Genomic DNA, 19,317 nt, shown 5'->3' with positions numbered 1-19,317 from the left:
CCCCACGCGTAACTGACATGGCGCCCGCTGGCCCGGCGTTTCCGGGCGGGTCCTTCCGACGGCCCCCGCGGCGATTCCATCACTCGGTTTCCTTCCCGGCCTGCCTCGCGCCGGCCGCCGGGCTGGGCCAGAGCAGCCCAAGATGGCCGACTTCGAGGATCGGGTGTCGGATGAGGAGAAGGTAAGGGGTCCGCCTCTCTCGCTTACCTCCTCCCCGGACGGGGCACGGGGGCCCGACCCTGCCGCGGCGAGAAGCCTGGCAGGGTGCCCGGACAAAGAAGCTCCTCGGCCCGTTTGGGCACCCGCTGTCCGCCGTCGGCTCGCTTCCCTCTGAGGGGCTTGCCTCTGCCTCACGGTGGCTCCAGTTCCCCATTCCTCAACTCTTCCTCCCGGGCCTGGGGCACAGCCCCGCGGCCTTCCTGCAGGAGAAGGGGCTTGGTTCTCCAACGGAGTCGTGACTGTGGACTCTTTTTGTGCGAGGAGGAGAGGGGATGGTGGTGGTTGTCGCGACGTGTCAGAAAGCGGTTATGTTGCCGCCTTTGGCGCTCGGGTCTCACCCCATCCCCCCGTTTCTAGATACGATCGGGGTTGGTTTAGGGCGAGTCACTTCCTGGTCAGGGTGGCCGCTCGACTTCCCTTGTGCTCCTCCTTCCTCAGGAAGTGGTTTTGCTGTCGCGACTCCTCGACAGGGAGAGGCCCCCAAGTAGTGTCCACCTCGCCCCACGGCCACTTTTCCCCCCCGTACTGTCGCCTGGCTGATTCGCTGTCCTAAATTTGCGAGCCTCGGGGCATTTGCTTCGGAGTTTGAGCACCCACCTCCCCCTTGTAGGACTAGATACGGCCCTGACAGTCTTCCATCGTTTTATTGATAATTTCTGAAAAAGAGTTTTCGGTTTCTTGTTAGCAAATCAAGAACAGCCCTTGGGTTTTCTTAACTTCCAGAAAGGTTTTATATAACACCTAAGCCTTATATTGTAACACATTCGGGTCTGGACGAAGCGTCCTGCCCTTGATGCTCCACAGCGAAGTCTTGATTAGTTGCATTTGTCAGCGTGCAGTTTGTATACTTATTTCGGGGAAAGTGTCTTAAGTGCAAGAGCGAGTTCTCAGTGGAATAAATAACTGTTTTTCCTGACGGTTGCAGATCTTGCATAACAGTTTGTCAGGCTTTTCAGTAGATGCACGATTTTAGGGCCTGTAGAAGTTAGAATGACCTTTCCAGATAACTTTTTATAGGGCAAGGATTAGTTCTTCTGTTTCTCACTGTGGCTGTTACAAAATGTGCACCCTTCAATGCTCTGTAAATCTGTCTGGGTCTTTCTTTTTAAAAAAAAAATAGTAATTGGAATGGGGGAGGGGACTGTGTATGACCTAGGAGTCCTCTGTACAGAATAATCTATCATGTTTAAGGCGTGCCATTTTGAAATGCTGAAGAGTGTGCTCAACGCTTACAAGCCGTTGAACAACACTTCAGCATTAGATCGTCTCTTAGTTGGAAACTGATTTTCATAAATGTTTGAGATTTAGGAAAAAGAAACAGACATCTTGTATAAGAGTCTGTGCTGGAAATAAAACTATAACAAAATGTTTATTCTAAGGCAATAGTTATGATTCAGATAAAATTAAATAAAAATATTTTACAAAAAATTCACAAAGAATTTAGATGATAAACTGAGGTTTCTTGTGCCTAAGTGATAGACATTTACCAATGTTGTTCAATGTTTGTCTTTGATACCAGGTTAGAGTGCCTTTCTAATTAAAACTTGGGGAAATATATATGTATTTCAAAGTGCCAGTTAGGATGCTGTTGGATATTGACAGCGTTTTAATTACATTAATAATAATTTTTTTTTTCTTGAGTTGGAGTCTCACTCTGTTGCCCAGGCTGAAGTGCAGTGGCACACTCACAGCCACTGCAGCCTCAATCCGCTGGGCTCAGAGGATCCTTTTGCCTCAGCCTTCCAAGTAGCTGGAACCACAGGCATGCGCCACCACTCCCAGCTAATTTTTTGATTGATTGTAGAGACTAGGTCTCGTCAAGTTGTCCAGGCTGGTCTTGAACCCCTCTCCTCTGCCTCCCAAAGTGCTGGAATTGCAGGCATGAGCCACGGCACCAGGCTGTTACTTTTTCTAAAAGCATTAAACCCTGAGCTAAATTTGGTGATTATGGTCTCTGATTTCTTTGCCAGTATTTCTGTAAAAGCTAGTAAAATCATCCATTCTCATAACTAACTGCTGAAGTTTTTGTTACTTATAAAATTATGAACTTGTAAAGAGGAAGTTGGGTTTTTTAACTTAAGCGTTGTTACCTGAAATGGTCATGATGAGCTAATTGAAACAGGAAGTTGAAAGTGTAATAACTTGCAGAAATAAGTGGTTTTAGATGTATCCATGAGTTAGTTTCTGAGAAAGAGCTCAGCTCTTCAGTTACTTCTAAATGCTCAGCAAGACCAAGATAATCATAATTAGGATGCCTGGAATATGAGATGAACTACTTGTTTGGGTTTTTTCACTGTTTCCTTTATTTCATGATTTGGCATTTTTAAAACAAAAACAAAGAGAATTCTGGGGCTGAAAAAAGTGTGATTAGCTTAATTTTTTAAAAAAATCAGTCTCATTCTGTTGCCCAGGCTGGAGTGCAGTGTCACGCTCATGGCCAACGCAACCTCAACCTGCTGGGCTCACGTGACCCCTCTGTCTCAGCCTTACAAGTAGCTGGAAGCACAGACGTGTGTCACCAAACCCAACTAATTTTTTTTTTTTTTTTTTTTGAGTCGGGGGTCTCACTCTGTCACCCAGGCTGGAGTGCAGTGGCGTGCTCATGGCCACCGCAGTCTCGACCTGCTGGGCTCAGATGATCGATCCTTCTACCTCAGCTTTCCAAGTAGTTGAAACTACAGTCATGTGCCACCATTCCCGGCTAATTTTTTTGATTTATTGTAGAGATGAGGTCTCACCAAGTTGACCAGGCTAGTCTTGAACGTCTGGGCTCAGGCAGTCCTCTCACCTTGGCCCCCCAAAGTGCTGAGGTTATAGGCATTAGCCAGTGCTCTCAGCCTTTTTTTTTTTTTTTTTTTTGAGTCAGAGTGTTCCTCTGTCACAGGCTGGAGTGCAGTGGTATGCTCACGGCCACTGCAGCCTAGACCTGCTGGGCTCAGGTAATCCTTCCGCTTCAACTTTCCAAGTAGCTGGAACTACAGGCATGTGCCAGCCAACTAGACAACCATGCCTGGATAGTTTTTCTTGATTTATTGTAGAGACAGGTTCTCGCCAAATTGCCCAGGCCAGTCTTGAACCCCTGGACTCAGGCAATCCTCTTCCCTCCACCTCCTAAAGTGCTGGGATGACAGGTGTGAACTACCTCAAGCTTTTTTTTTTTTTTTTTTTAAGTTGGAATTGCACTCTTGTCGCCCAGGCTGGAGTGCAGTGGCATGCTCATGGCCACCGCAACCTCAACCTACTTGACTCAGGCGATCCTTCCGCCTCAGTCTTCCAAGTAGCTGGAACCACAGGTGCATGCCACTACACCCGGCTAATTTTTCTTACTTGTTGTAGAGATGAGGTCTCACCAAGTTGCCTGGGTTGTTCTCGAACCCCTGGGCTCAGGCATTCCTTTCGAGTCCACCTCCCAAAGTGCTGGGATTACAGGCTTGAGCCACTGCACCCGATTGAGAAATATTTATACTTTTAAACTGAATTTCCTTGATTACGTTTCACCTCCTTAGTTTACTTGTAGAATGGAATAAGCTCTAATGCTTGTTTGGTTTGGCTGCTTTCTAACAAGTTGTTGACATTGTCATTATTTTGTCTTCACTCCTTTGCTGAGCTGTGTTCGTGTAATCTGTTACAAAATCCTGGGACAGGAGCATAAAGACTAATAAGGAGGTGCAAACTCAGATGCCCTATGTTTTAAGTGTATATGTTTATTTTATTTTATTTTTTGTTGGAGTCTCACTCTGTCACCCAGACTGGAGTGCAGCGGCCCCTCTCGGCCACCGCAGCCTCACCTGCTGGGCACTGGCAATCCTTTCGCCTCAGCCTTCCAAGTAGTCGAATTACAGGCATGTGCTACCATGCCCGGCTGATTTTTTTATTTATTGTAGAGATGAGGTCTCGCTGCCCAGGCGGGTCACGAACCCGCGGGCTCAGGCAATCCACTCACCTCAGCCTCCCAAAGGCGTGGGATTACAGGCTGAGCCACCGAGCCCGGCTTATGTTTATTATTATAATTTCTTCCAGACCATTTAGCCACTTTATTAGTACCAGCCTTAATGCTAAACAAAGTAGCAGAATTTGTCAGGAAATTCAGACCCTAGGTTTGTCTGACCCTAATGCTTTTTTCACTCTACTGTTCTTTTCCATATAACAATGAATGAAAAACTAGAATAGAGACATCCATTGAGTGAATTAGAAATGAGGTTTTATGATGTGGCAAAAAGAATGGTTCTGCGTGTTAGGAGATTCGGCCTTCTCCTGCTGTGCTTCTAGCCACCAGTGTGATTTTGGGGGGAAAAAAATCACTCGATTTACATTGGCAGGCCTCAGTTTCTTTGTAAAATAGGGAAGCAGGAGGGAATTGGAATAAACCAACCCCAGAAAGTTTAATAAACTTTTTCAAACTCAAATAAGAAATCTCTATTTTAAAAATTGAAGCATTAAAATGTTCCAGGAAATTCTGTCATTGTCTGCTTTCCTGCATTTGCCCTGATAACAGGACTGTGAGTTCCTTGGTAACTGAAACCATGGCTTTTATCTAGTGCCCAGTTTAATACCAGGTACACAATGTAGGCACAGCCTGTTGGTATAAAAGAGATCACAGCTCCATTAATTCTCATATTTCCCCAGCTCACACTCCTTCATCCCCTGTAAAACACCCGTTCCTACACGATTAGTTTTGGAAATCTAGATATTTCTTTGTGGTCAAAAATGTGTCCACATTTTGAGTTCCTCTTTGTGCATTTATTGTATCTTAGCATCTGCTACCATCGCTGGTGCTCTGCCGTGCTGCTGCTGGAAACATTCGACTCCTCTGGGAGTATTTTCCTAGTAGATCCCATAAGGCTGCCAAGCTTTGTGGATATCAAAATGACCACACACACACACGCGCGCGCGCACACACACACTCACACACACACACACATATGCATATATACTATATATAGGAAAAACACACACTTAAAGGACCAGTTATCATTTGCTCTTTTCTCCCTCAAGTACACAGGCTTCTTTCATCTCCTGGCCAAAATAATAAAGTTCTTTTATGGATCAGTTCATGAAAAAAACCTTAGATTGGGAAATTAGTCATGATACTGAAGACACACTCATGGACACCCCAGCATCGATCTGCTGAGCTCCGTTGTTCCTTCTGCCTCAGCCTTCCAAGTAGCCGTAACTACAGGCGCTTACTACCACACCCAGCTAAGTTTTGATTTATTGTAGAGACAAGGTCTTGCGAAGTTGCCTAGGCTGGTTTCAAACCCGCGAGCTCAGGGAATCCACTCTCCTCATCCTCCCAAAGTGCTGGGATTAAAGGCTGAGCCACCGAGCCTGGCCCAAAATTATTATTATTATTATTATTATCATTATTATTTTGAGTTGGAGTCTCACTGTCCCCAGGCTGGAGTGCAGCAGCACACTCATGGCCACCGCAACCTGGACCTGCTGGGCTCAGGTGATCCTTCTGTCTCAGCCTTCCAAGTAGCTGGAACTATAGGCATGCACCACCATGCTTGGCTAATTTTTTGATGAAGTCTCGCCAAGTTGCCCAGACTGGTCTTGAACCCTAGGCTCGGGAACTCCTTGGCCTCAGCCTCCCAAAGTGCTGGGATTGCAGGCTTGAGCCACTGTGCCTGGCCTGAGTTATTTTTAATGACATTCTTAGTTGTGCTTTCGGCCCCCAGCCTCTCCTTCCTTTCTGCATTCTCTCTGCTTTATCACAGATTCATCACAGCTATAATATTTTATGGAATATTCAGCAGTGTAAAATTTTTCTTTGTTACTGCATACACATATTGTTAGGACAGCTTCTGTGAGATGGAAAGTTCTCTTGATTGTAGGTCATGCTGTATCATACTGCATAAGCAAGAAAACAGCTAGACTGTACCAAAACAAGGTGGTGGGGTTATTGGAACATGAGAGAACTTTGCCATGTGGATTCTTTGTGTTTCATCTAGGCAACATTTAAATGCTTATTTTGTGCTAGATGCTTATGTATTAATATGTATTCATCTCAATAATCTACAGAGTAGATACTTATATTATCCCCATTTTGCTGTTAAACTGACACATGTTTGAGGTTGAAAAAATAGCGTGGTGGCTCACACCTATAATCCCAGCACTTTGGGAGGCCAAGGTGAGAGAATTGCCTGAGCCCAGGGGTTCGAGACCAGCCTGGGCAACATGGTGAGACCTCGTATCTAAAATAAATCCAAAAATTAGCCGGGTGTGTTAGCACATACCTGTAGTTCCGGCTACTTGGAAGGCTGAGGCAAAGGATCACTGGAGCCCAGCAGCTTGACGCTGGGGTGGCCATGAGTGTGTCACTGCATTCCAACTTGGGCAACAGAGTGAGACTCCCACTCAAAAAAAAAAAATTTTTTTTTTAATAGAGACAGAGTCTTGATGTGTTACCCAGGCTGGTCTTGAATACTTGACCTCAAGTGATCCTCCCACCTCAGCCTCCCAAAGTGTTGGGATTACAGGCATGAGCTACTGTGCAGCCAGGATTCTATTTTTAATAAGCTTCCCAATAATTCTTGGAAAACTTGAGAACCATTATCTTAGTGAATTTGCTATGGTCCAGATCTTTGTCCTCTGCTTATTAAGCTCAAAACCTTGATTCATCAGGATACTAAACCCAAGTCTCTCTCAGGGATAAACTCATTTTAGCTAAGCTGATAAAACTAATGTATACAAGTGGAATTACAATTTAATTTTAAAAATTTAATGAATACAGAAGAAACTAGGTTCTTTTTTCAGATAGGCTATGGAAAATCAAATTATATATTTTTTTAATATGGAATTAGAACCAAGGACTTAACTATATGGTTTAAAGTTTTAGTGACATTTCTCCCCCATAATAGGGATGTATGTCCAACACCAGGACCAGGTCAGGTCTTTACATAACAGGTGTGGGTGTTATTCTCTAGATAGGTTAATATGTTGTCGCGTAATTAGCAGGGGAGTTTTGCAGGGCTGGAAGGAAGCCCTGATGAATCAGAAATTTGCATACTGCAGCTTTTTTGGTAGTCTTTCCCCCTTAGTTTCTGAGTTGCTCAGGCCAAAACACCTTAGTGTTATCTTTGACTCTTATTTCTGTCATAATCCACTTGTAGTCAGTTAGCAAATCCTGTAGGTTGTGTCTTGAAATTAAACCCAGAATTTGACTATTTCTCAGCACACCCTTATCCAAGAAACTCTGGAAGAAGCCACTGTGACCTAGATTGTGACAATAGTCTCCCCTCTGGTCTCCCTGCTTCTGCTGTTGCTCTCCCAGCCTCCAGCAGTCTATCCAAAGTGATCTGGTGGAAACGACCATCCAAAAATGTCATTCCTGTGTTCAGAGCCCTCCAGTGGCTTGCTATCTTTTCAGAAAAGAAGTTCTTACTCTGTGTGCTCTGGGATTTTACCTCTCTGATTTTTCTTTTCTTTTTTGAGTTGGAGTCTCATTCTGTTGCCCAGGCTGGAGGGCAGTAGCACACTCCCAGCCACCGCAGCCTCGACCTGCTGGACTCCCGTGACCCTTCTGCCTCATTCTTCCAAGTAACTGGAACTACAGGCATGTGCCATCATGCCTGGCTAGTTTTTTTTTTTTGAGTTGGAGTCTCACTCTGTCACCCAGACTGGAGTGCAGTGGCCACTCCAGCCACCGCAGCCTCGACCTGCTGGGCTCCGGCGATCCTTCCGCCTCAGCCTTCCGAGTAGCCGGAATTACAGGAGCGCGCTACCACACCCGGCTCATTTTTTGATTTATTGTAGAGATGAGGTCTTGCCAAGTTGCCCAGGCGGGTCTCAAACCCACGGGCTCAGGCAATTCACTCACCTCAGCCTAGTTTTTTTATTTACTGTAGAGATGAGGTCCTGCCAAGTTGCCTGGGCTGGTCTCCAACCCCTGGGCTCAGGCAGTCCTCTCACCTTGCCTTCCCAAAGTGCTGGGATTATAGGTGTGAGCCACCGTACCCAGCCTTCCTCTCTGATTTTATATCCTCCCTGCTCTTCCTGTGATCTCTGTTTCTTTTTCTTTTTTGAGTCAGAGTCTCAATGTGCCTTCCAAGTCTTCTGAGTAGCTGGAGCTACAGGTGTGTGTTACCATGTCCAGCTAGTTTTTTTATTTATCGTAGAGATGAGATCTCAAAGTGCTGGGATTCCAGACGTGAGCCACCACGCCCGGCTAAGTCTTCTCTGTTCCTCACATTCTCCCTGCAAGGTTTTTGCATTTGTTTTTTTCTCTGGAGTTGCCTTCTGTATCCCTCATGTCCTTCAGTTAACCAGAAGTCACCTCCTCAGTGAAGCCTTCTCTGGTTACCCTATCCAGTTCCAAATCCTAATGTTTCTTGCGTTACTTTTTCTCCTTAGCATTAATCACTGGCTAGCATATTATGTATTTTAGTTATTTAATACCTTACCTATTGTCTCTGTGCCCACTGGAATGTAAGCTTCATGAGGACAGTATACTCGTAAATCACCAGTACCTAAACATAGTGGATCTTCAGATAATGTGTTGCATGAATGAGCAAATGATAGCATCTATCTTGACTTCATAGTGAACCATCACTGGGCAGGCTGATTTCCAGATTTTGTGAAGCTTTATTTTACAGGACACCAGTACTTCTGTATTACTGACAGATGAATTTTTATTTCTACTCTGAAACTTCAGCAAATGTCCGTTACCTATGACCTACACAGTAAAATGAGGCCTGATTTTCACATTACTGCTGCTATCTGACTCATTTGATCTTACTCCCACCTTCTCCTTTTTAGTCTCCAAGTCCTCTGCTCTACCAAACCAACCTGCTTACAAAAGACTGTCTCCCCCCACCTTTTTGTTCTTATTACTCCCTCACCTTACCCTCCCAAAGTGCTTTCCCTTTCTTCCCCACCCCCAAATGTCTAAAGCACTTTGCAGAGCATAGCTTCTCGTTTTCCTTGTAGTTACGTCACTAAACCAGCTTATAGCCATCTCCTTCCTCTTAGGTTCTGTGTCATATATTCTCTGTATTACTGCTTTGGTAGTTTTGCTGCTTTGAATCCTTGTGGGGTTTTGTTGTTGTTGTTGTTATTGTGGTTGTTGTTGTTTTTGAATTGGGATCACTCTGTTGCCCAGGTTGGAATGCTGATATGCTCACAGCCACTGCAGCCTCGACCTGCTGGTCTCAGGTGATCCTTCCACCTCGACCTTCCAAGTAACTGGAACCACAGGCACACACCACCACGCCTGGCTAATATTTTGATTTATTATAGAGATGAAGTCTCTCCAAGTTGCCTAGGGTGGTCTTGAACCCACAGGATCAGGCAGTCCTCTCACCTCAGCCTCCCAAAGTGTTGGGATTATAGGCTTGAGCCACCAGGCCCAGCCAAATCATAGTTATTTTTAAATGTTAACATATTTTTACTGAGGGGGATGTCATTTGTATAATTTGTTTTGCTCATGGTGGTAAAGTATACAAAGATTGGAAAGCCAAGGTGCTTACTGTATTTTTCTCTTATGTTTTTTGTATCCACCATGAGAATTTACATGTAAGGTAGTGGTGTTCAACCTTGGCAGCATGTTAGAATCGCCTGAGGAAGCTTTTAACATCCTGTTGCCCGAGCCTCCACCCCACATCTATTACATCAGAATCCCTGCAGGTAGAACCCAGACATCAGTATGTTTAAATCTCCCCAGATGACTGTGATGTGTAGCGAAGGTTGATAATCACTGGTTTAAGGCAGTAGAGAATGTGCTGGCTTACTATTCTCTTTTTAGTCGTTATCTTTAGTGTTCACTCAGGGCCTGGTACCAAATGTTTTTTGGTTTCTTTTGAGTGAATGAGCAAATTGCTAAACACAAAGATCTGAACTTTAGAAGACAGCACACTCAGAATCCAAGAGCATCTAGGCATTTGCTTATGAAAAAAATCAATCCGCTATGTCTAAGTTTGTCTCATGTTACCTCATTAGGGTCTTAAAACAGTCCTATACTTGAGCAGGTATTATACTCACAAGTGAAGAAACTAAAACCCACGCAACTAAGTGGTAAAATTGGCATGTGAAACCAGATCCAATACCCAAGGTAAAAAGATCTACTTTGTTAGAATGCCATAACATCCCAGATATGCACCAGATCTGAAAGGCAGAATCCTTCCACTGCTGCTTTTTCCATCTAGCATGGGTTCTCATTGCTGAGCTCTATCTGCCCTTTTGAACTTGGCATCTGCAGCATTGCTTGATAGTACAGGAATCTCAAGGTGTTTGGTGATGACTTTTTCTTTTCTTTCTTTCTTTTTTTTTTCCCAAAGTCTTCCTCTGTCATCCAGGCTGGAGTGCAGTGGCATGCTCATGGCTGCTGAAGCCTCGACCTGCTGGGCTCAGGCAATCCTTCTGCCTCAGCCTTCCAAGTAGCTGAACTACAGGCCCGCACCACCATGCCTGGCTAATTTTTTGATTTATTGTAGAGACGGGATCTCACCAAGTTGCCCAGGCTTGTCTCGAACACATGGGCTTAGGCAATCCTTTCACCTCAGCCTCCCAAAATGCTGGGATTACAGGCATGAGCCACCATGCCTGGCCTTAATTTTTTTTTTTTTTTTTTTTTGAGTTGGAGTCTCACTCTGTCACCCAGACTGGAGTGCAGTGGCCGCTCCCGGCCACCGCAACCTCGACCTGCTGGGCTCCGGCGATCCTTCCGCCTCAGCCTTCCAAGTAGCCAGAATTACAGGCATGCACTACCAAGCCCGGCTGATTTTTTGATTTATTGTAGAAATGAAGTCTCGTTGCCCAGGCGGGTCTCGAACCCGCGGGCTCAGGCAATCCACTCACCTCAGCCTCCCAAAGGCATGGGGTTACAGGCTGAGCCACCGAGCCTGGCCTGGACCGTGCCTGGCCTTAATGTTTTAATGCATTGAAGCTGGTAGACAACAAGTTGCTTATGTGATCTTTTCACTCATTTTAATCTAATTTTTCTGACTCATTTGAGTGTTTTACTTCAGACTTTTCTATTTTTATTCCAGATTTATTCTGGTTTTTTCATTGCTATACAAATAAGAATATTTTCTTTTTCATGTGACCTCCATTGTATAGAAATCACCATAATAATATAAATGGCTATTTTTATATTTTTGTGACAACAAAATATTAATATTACTGCAGACTTTTCTATTTCTCTAGTTCTTGATCAAGACATTTAGGCAGAGGTCTGTGAATTAAGCCAAATAGGGTCCTTTCTCTCCTTCTGTATGCATATCAGTACTATTTTGCATTTAGGATACAATTTTTTAAAAAAAATCTTACTTGAGATTGAGCCAATATGCTAACATTTTTGTTCAATTTAACCCTTTTCCTGCTTGCCCCAAGATCACACACAGGTTATAGTCTTAGCCTTACCCTGCCCCCAACGTTTGCTATGAAGTATCTCGCTTTTATTATTGTTTTCGCATTGCTCTAGTATGGATAGTCTTTGGAAACAAAAGACATCATTCTGCTTATAGCAATCTGTTGTTAGTAGTGGTATTTCATTTACAAAATACAGTAATTCTCTCTTTTTTTTTTGAGTTGGAGTCTCACTCCATTGCCCAGACTGGAGGGCAGTGGCCGCTCCCTGCTGGGCTCTGGCGATCCTGCCGCCCCAGCCTTCCAAGTAGCTGTAATTACAGGCATGTGCTACCATGCCCGGCTGATTTTTTGATTTATTGTAGAGATGAGGTCTCACTGCCCAGACGGGTCTCGAACCCGCGGGCTCAGGCAATCCACTCACTTCAGCCTCCCAAAGGCGCAATTCTCTTTTATTTTAAAGTGATTTTTGTTAGGTTTAGAGACAAGTTCTGTTTAGAAATAACTTGAAGAACAGGTTTTATATTGTATATTCACACTGAAAACCTGGCAGATTTGCTTCAGCCTCAAAGAGCATGTTTATGTAAAATTAAGTGAACACGGCAGTGAGCTGCACTTTTTTTTCCTGAGCACTTACTTTGAACTTCTAAATGAATACAGATGATGAATGCTTGAATATCTTTTCATCAACATTCTGGATGTCTTATATTAGGAGAGTTTAGAATGAGAACTAAGGAATAATTTTCCTTCTAACTTGATGTATAAGTTGTCAATTAAAAGGGAGTAGTTGGGAGGGATAAACAGAAAATAGACAGGAGCTGCTGCTATTTGACTTATTCTTATATGTTGTAAATTGTATGCTTACACATGTCTTTTTTATACACTACTGTCTAAGTGATGTACAATACAGTGGTGACTCCTGTTAAAGAAAGTTATTCTGGCACTTGTTAAAATGATAAGGAAGACTACTGCAGTAGGAGAGAAATAAGGCTCACCGCCTAAGACAGTAAAAACAGCTGAGTATTTTTGCCTAGCCAATAAGCAGAGTGGGAGAGGGGCTCCGTGGGGAGAAAATCATTAAGGGGAGACAACAGAGGTAGGGGCACTCTTGCTGGCAGCAGGCCAGGGTCTTCTGTATCAAGTAGGGGATGAAGAACTTGATCAGACATCAAAGGTGTGTGCCACTTGCTAACACTTGGCTACGCAGACCAAGATGGAGAGATGTGGGGAGAGGTCAAAACCTAGTCCAAAAGAAGCTTCAGAGAAGCCTGACTAAAGTTTGGTAAAGAAGAGAGTCTTTGCCACTCCATATGTGTGTTATGTAGATACTTACTTTAGTAAATATTCAATGAGTAAGACATACCAGAAAAGCAATTATTCTCTAGAATTCATAGATTTTTTTTGAGTTGCAATCTTACTGTGTCACCCAGGCTAGATTGCAGTGTCAGGCTCATGGCCACCCAAGCAACTCTGGCGATCTTTCTGCCTCAGCCTTCCAAGTAGCCAGAACTATAGGTGCACACTACCACACCCAGCTAATTTTTTTGATTTAATGTAGAGGTCTCACCAAGTTGCCCAGGCTGGTCTCGAAAACGCGGGCTCAGGCAATCCTCTCGCCTCGGCCTCCCAAAGTGCTGGAATTACAGGCTGAGCCACCAAGCCTGGCCAAGAATTCATCGAATTTTTAAAAGTGAAATTGCAGTACTTAAACTTGCCTTAAAAACCCCCAACAAAAACCTTGGCTGCCTTCCCTACCTACTTTTCTATATCTGACGAAACTTATATTTGGTTACTAATAGAGAAAACAGTTTTTAGCCTATTTAAAATTACTTTTGAAAGACTGAATGTAAAGCAAATTATTGCAAGTACCACCATCTACTTTTTATAATGTCGATCCTAATTTAAGACATAGCTTTATGCTTTTCAAGCCTTAACTCTTGTTTATAATGACTTATCAAAATAAACTTTATACATCAGAAATTGTATTTCTAAGTGCATTCTCAATGTCTCCAGGTCTTAACTGGGAAAATAATATTTAGCTTATTTGGAATCTTTAAAAATCATAGATAATGATAAGTTTTATGAAGGGCAGCCAGTACTGTATGCAGTACATTGTTATTAACTGTGTTGACTGTGTAGTAGAATAGACTACTAAAACTTTTCTTGGGTCTAATTGTAACTTTGAACGCTTTGATCAATATCCTTCCTTTTCCCACCTCTTCCTACACCTCTCAGCCATTGAATCACTTTTCTCAGTTTCTATGAGATTGACTTTTTTAGTTTCCACATATAAGTGAGATCATACAGTATTTTGTGTGTGTGTGCCTGGCTAATTTTACTTAGCCTAGAGTCCTCCAGATCCATCCATGTTGCCACAACTGAAAGAATTTCCTCCTCCTCTTCCTTTTTTTTTTTTTTAAGTTGGAGTCTCACTCTGTTGCCCAGGCTGGAGTGCAGTGGCACACTCAAGGCCACCCCAGCATCGACCTGCTGGGCTCCGGCGATCCTTCTGCCTCAGCCTTCCAAGTAGCCAGAACTACAGGCACGCGCTACCATGCCCGGCTAATTTTTTTGGTTTTTATTGTAGAGATGAGGTCTCGCCAAGTTGCCTGGGCTGGTCTCAAACCTGTGGGCTCAGGCATTCTACTTGCCTCAGCCTTCCAAAGTGCAGTGATTGCAGGCAGAGCCACTGAGCCTGGCCGTTTTTTGCACATCTTTGCCAATACTTATCTCATTCATCTTTTTGATAATAGCCATTCTAACAGGCATAAGATGATATCTTACTGTGGTCTTAATTTGCATTTCCTGGATTAGAGATGCTGAGCATTTTTTCGTATATCTGTTGGCCATTCGTTTCTCTTTTAAGAAATGTATTCAGATCCTCTGCCTATTTTTAAATTATTTATTTAGGTTTTTTGTGTGTGTGTGTGGCTATTTAGTTGTTTTTTAGTTCCTTATATATTTTGAATGTTAGCCCTTTATCAGATGTATGATTTGCAAATATTTTCTCCCAATTCATTATTTCTCTCTTCATTCTGATTTTTCTCTTTGCTATGCAGATGCTTTTTAGTTTGAGGCAGCATCCTAAATGTCTTCATATGGAAAAAAACTTCCTCCTTAGGAAGCACCTTTGAACGCTACACAAAAAGAACTTTTCTTCTTACTAGGATAAGAATAAAGCACTATATAATTCTTTCAGGAAAAGAAATGCAACTATTTGTCATTGAATACTTCTGGAATGGAGTAGAATAAAAAATAAGTAAAATATTTACAGAGGCACAGTTTACTACTATTATCCTTTCTTGAAGGATGTAGCCTATTTGAAAAATATAAGAAAACTTTGAAAGATGTGTTATTACTTTAAACAGAATTGGAAGCAAAGACATTTTGAAAAACTTTTTTAGTCAATAAAAATTTGCTGTTTGTGCCAGGCTCGGTGGCTCAGCCTATAATCCCGCACCTTTGGGAGGCTGAGGTGAGTGGATTGCCTGAGCCCGCGGGTTCGAGACCCACCCGGGCAACTTGGCAAGACCTCACCTCTACACTAAATCAAAAAATCAGCCGGGTGTGGTAGCGCACGCCTGTCATTCCAGCTACTCGGAAGGCTGAGGCGGAAGGATCGCTGGAGCCCAGCAGGTTGAGGCTGCGGTGGCCGGGAGTGGTCACTGCACTCCAATCTGGGCATGCCAACTAAAAAAAAAAAAAATTGCCGTTTGTAGTTACTGGTAAAGATTATAATGATGGTGATGATGGAGAATATAAAGTGACAAGGACCCAAAGGATTTCTAGAAAAGAGAAATTATTTTCTTAGTAATTTGAAGGGGCTGCTCAGTTTAATAATTTAAAGCAAAGGTTATCTTCCCGTGGCCAGTTAAGATAACAACAACTGACATTTATTAAGCCTTCTCCTGTTTTAAGTGTTCTGCAAAAGACTTGATATATAACATCTTATTTAATCTTCACAGCAATTCTTAAAGAATAAGTACTGTCCCACTATAGGGAAAGACTAGTTCAAAGAGGTTTTTTTTTTTGAAAGGGGGAGTTGTTTTTTTTTTTTGAGTCGGAATCTCCCTCTGTAGCTCAGGCTGAAGTGCAGTGCGGCACGCTCAAGGCTACCACAGCCTCCACCTGCTGGACTCCGGCGATCCTTCCGCCTCAGCCTTCCAAGTAGCTGGAACTACAGGCACTCCCCACCATGCTCAGTTAATTTTTTGATTGATTGTAGAAACGAGGTCTCGCCAAGTTGCCCAGGCTGGTCTCAAACCCCTGAGCTCAGGTTATCCTCTTGCCTCCACCTCCCAAAGTGCTGGGATCACAGCCATCAGGCATTGTGCCTGGCCAAAGAGATTTTTAAGAGACTGAAATTCAAAACTAGGTCTGTCTGATCCTTACTCTGTATTTTTCATAATAACCTTAAAAACTGAGAATATTTTCTTTGTGTCACTTTATTGAAAAGAGATTTCATAAACATTTATTATTTGCCTGTGTACATTTTAATTTACTAGGCCCTGTATCCTATAGAAAAGGAAGAAGCAAGGCACTTGGCTCCCCCAGAATGTCAGGCTTTGGGGACAGAGTGGTATCTATAGAACTAATTTGTCAACAGCAGTTATCTTTGAGGTGCTATGATGAATGTCCACATCAAGTGTGGTAGGAGCACAGAGGAAGAACTCAACCTTGAAAGATGGGAAGGATTTAGACACACACCGATGGAAGAGAGGAGAGGCACGACTCCCAAGGAGAGTGTGAGTCAAGACCAAGAAGAAAAGTCTGTTGATGCCGATGAGGGCGGTCCACCAGGGCCAGCTAAGGGATTTAGCTCCGAAAATATACACCATTCAGGCAGTATTCACTGACCTGCATCTTGCTGATGAATAGAATGTGGATATTATACAAGGAAGGAACTCTTCCTTGTCTGTTTAGAATTATCCATGTTCGTAAAGAGCTGTAGTTGTTAAATATTTAACTTAAAGTCCTTTTATGTGTGATTGTCAAGGGAAGAATTTTAAAAAGTAGTTATGAATAGGTACAATATTGATACAATATGTAGTTTGGTCTTAAGAGATTATTTAATAAGCTAAAAGCTTGGGTTTTATAAATTTTGTAAATTTGTTTCCAGTGTATTTTGTAGAGTTTCTTGCTAAAATGTGGTATGTGAAAATTTAACAAAATTAAGCCATTTCTGAGTAACAGTGGCATATATGACTTTCTTAGTTTGATTGATTTTTAAACTTAGTACAGATATTAGTTATGTAAAAATGAAAATTTGAATCTTGTGAGGACTGAGTTTTCAAAAATTTCCCCAATTTAGAGGTAAGAGGATAGGAATCTCTCATTGACTATATGTAGAGATTTAAAATTTCCCCTTTTTGGTTTAGAAACAAAATACAGTGAGTTTCATGATTTTTTTCATGAAGCAATTTCATATTGTTAAACATCAGACTATTTAAATATATAAAAGAGTTGCTGGGCCCAGTGGCTCATGCCTGTGATCCCAGCACTTTGGGAGGCCGAGGCGAGAGGATTGCCTGAGCTCAGGGGTTTGAGACCAGCCTGGGCAACTTGGCAAGGCCTCGTCTCTACAATCAATCAAAACAATTAGCCAGGCGTGGTAGCATGTGCCTGTAGTTCCGGTTACTTGGAAGGCTGAGGCGGAAGGATCGCCAGAGCCCAGCAGGTCGAGGCTGCAGTGGTTGTGAGCATCCCACTGCACCCCAGTCTGGGCAACAGAGTGAAACTCCCAACTCAAAAAATAAAATAAAATATCCATGGAGTTATATACCCTTCAGTGCAGATTCCAGGTGACGAATGTTATGTACAGTAAAACTACATTACTTTATGAAATGGGACAAGTTTTTTTAAAGACTTTAAGAAAAAAAGCAACAGTTCAGTTTTTGTTCAACTAAAACCTTCATCTCTGGTTCTCAAGCAGGGGGAGCTGGGCTGTCTCCCCTCTGTAGGAGATACTGCTTTTTCCTTTACTTCCCCATCCCAACCTTGAGAATGTTTGACCAATCACTGTTAATCAAAGTGCCATCCCTCATTTTTATTACAGCAAAAATATTTTTACAGTCACTAACAGCTTAGCCATTTCCCTTTCCCCGTTTGCTCTGCTAAATTTTATTTTACTTTCAGCCCCATTTTGAAGTTGGATGATAAAGTTTTGGCTTTTAACTTGTTGTTTGTCATTATATCTCTTTTCTAATTTTGTGACAACTGCAAACCCTTCAGAAGCATACCTTTGACTCAATTCCTGGCTTAAGAAAAAATTCTGAAGAGACAAAGCCAAATCCATGTGTCACACGAGATAATCTTGCAGAATTTTACTTTTTTTTTTTTTTTTTAACCCTGAGTCAGAGTCTCACTCTGTCATCCAGGCTGGAGTGCAGTGGCACGCTCGTGGCCACCGCAGTCTTGACCTGTGGGGCTCAAGTGATCCTTCCATCTCAGCCTTCCAAGTAGCTGGAAACACAGGTATGCACCACCACGCCCTGTAACCTTTTGATTTGTTGTAGAGATAAGATCTCACCAGTTTACCCAGGCTGGTCTCAAACCACTGGACTCAGGCAATCCTCTCACCTCTGCCTCTCGAAGTTCTGGGATTACAGGCATGAGCCTCACACCCGGCTCAAATTACTTTTAATACAGCATGATGTAGTTGAATGTCTTAAGTTCTAATTCTAGCTCTGCCCCTTTATAAGCATGCGACTTCAGGCAAGGCTTTCACACTCCATGAGTCTAGTTCTTCATTTATGAATGGGGATAGTAGTTTCTTCCCTGCCTACTTTAACAAGCTGTTTTAAGGATCAAAAGAGAAACAAGTTATAAAAAAATTTGTGAACAATAGAGTAGTATTCATCTATTTACATTCCTGACACTTACTAGCTTTCAGCCCTGGATATACAACAGGGAACAAACATAAAAAATTCTTAGGTTCTGTGCCAGGAGTTGGCAAACTATGACCAGATCCACCACTTAATTTTTAGAGCTTATGGACTTATTTTCCTTGAATGATTAAAAACAAATTTTAAAAATATTATTTCTTGACATGTGACAATTACATGAAATACAGATTTCAGTATCCAAAATCAAGTTTTATTGGAATGCAATCATGTTTATGTATTTTTATTTTTTTGAGTCAGGATCTCACTCTGTTGCCTAGACTGAAGTGCAGTGGCACAATCACGGCTCACTGCAGCCTCGAACTCCTGGTGGGACTATAGGTGCATGTCATCACACTCAGCTAATTTTTTTTTTTTATTTTTGTAAAGATGGGGTCTCACAGTGTTACCCAGGCTGAAATCGAACTCCTGGGCTCAAACCATTCTCCCACCTCAACCTCCCAAAGTGCTGGGGTCACAGACATGAGCCACTGTGCCCAGCCTCAATCATGCTTATTTGTTTACAGTTAGTACAGAAACTCTGTGACCCACAAAACCCTAAAATATTTCATCTCTGCTGTATACATTAGCAGTTTACTGACACCTACTCTGTGCTCTTGGACTTCTCGGGGGGATGGGAGTGTTGGACAGTAAGCATGTAAGTATATGTGTATATGTTCAGTGGTAGCAAATTCCTTGAAGAAAATAAAGCAGTAAAGACTAGGATTGTGAGGGGTGGGAACAGTATAGCAGCTAATTTATATATGGGAGTCAGGGAGTTACGGAAGCACAGTTTATGTAGCAGATACAATTTGAACAGAGACTGAATAAAGATGATGTAAATGAACCCTCAGATACAGTAACCCTGAGGTGGTACAGACTTTACTTTTTTTTTTTTTTTTTTTTTTTT

The 19,317-nt window shown here is 42.7% G+C and overlaps 1 protein-coding gene across 3 annotated transcripts in view; it reads left to right on the top strand.

The window, feature by feature from the left end:
- The first annotated feature begins 1 nt into the window (after position 1).
- CAPZA1 (capping actin protein of muscle Z-line alpha subunit 1) overlaps positions 2-19,317 on the top strand; it is a 50,378-nt gene continuing 31,062 nt past the window's right edge. For 2 of the 3 annotated variants that reach the window (XM_021710798.1, XM_021710800.1), the window contains exon 1: positions 7-181. In XM_021710798.1, the coding sequence (XP_021566473.1) occupies positions 143-181 (39 nt within the window). In that variant the 5' untranslated portion in view covers positions 7-142. Of the gene's footprint in view, positions 182-19,317 lie in introns of all 3 variants that reach the window. The other variant, XM_008054848.2, reaches the window with a different exon arrangement.

This window comes from Carlito syrichta, unplaced genomic scaffold, assembly GCF_000164805.1.
Source record: "Carlito syrichta isolate Samal-C Ts95f unplaced genomic scaffold, Tarsius_syrichta-2.0.1 Scaffold301545, whole genome shotgun sequence".
In the NCBI taxonomy this organism is placed as follows: domain Eukaryota; kingdom Metazoa; phylum Chordata; class Mammalia; order Primates; family Tarsiidae; genus Carlito; species Carlito syrichta.
Note: the sequence above shows the minus strand (reverse complement) of the source record. Positions and strands in the feature narration are given on the sequence as shown.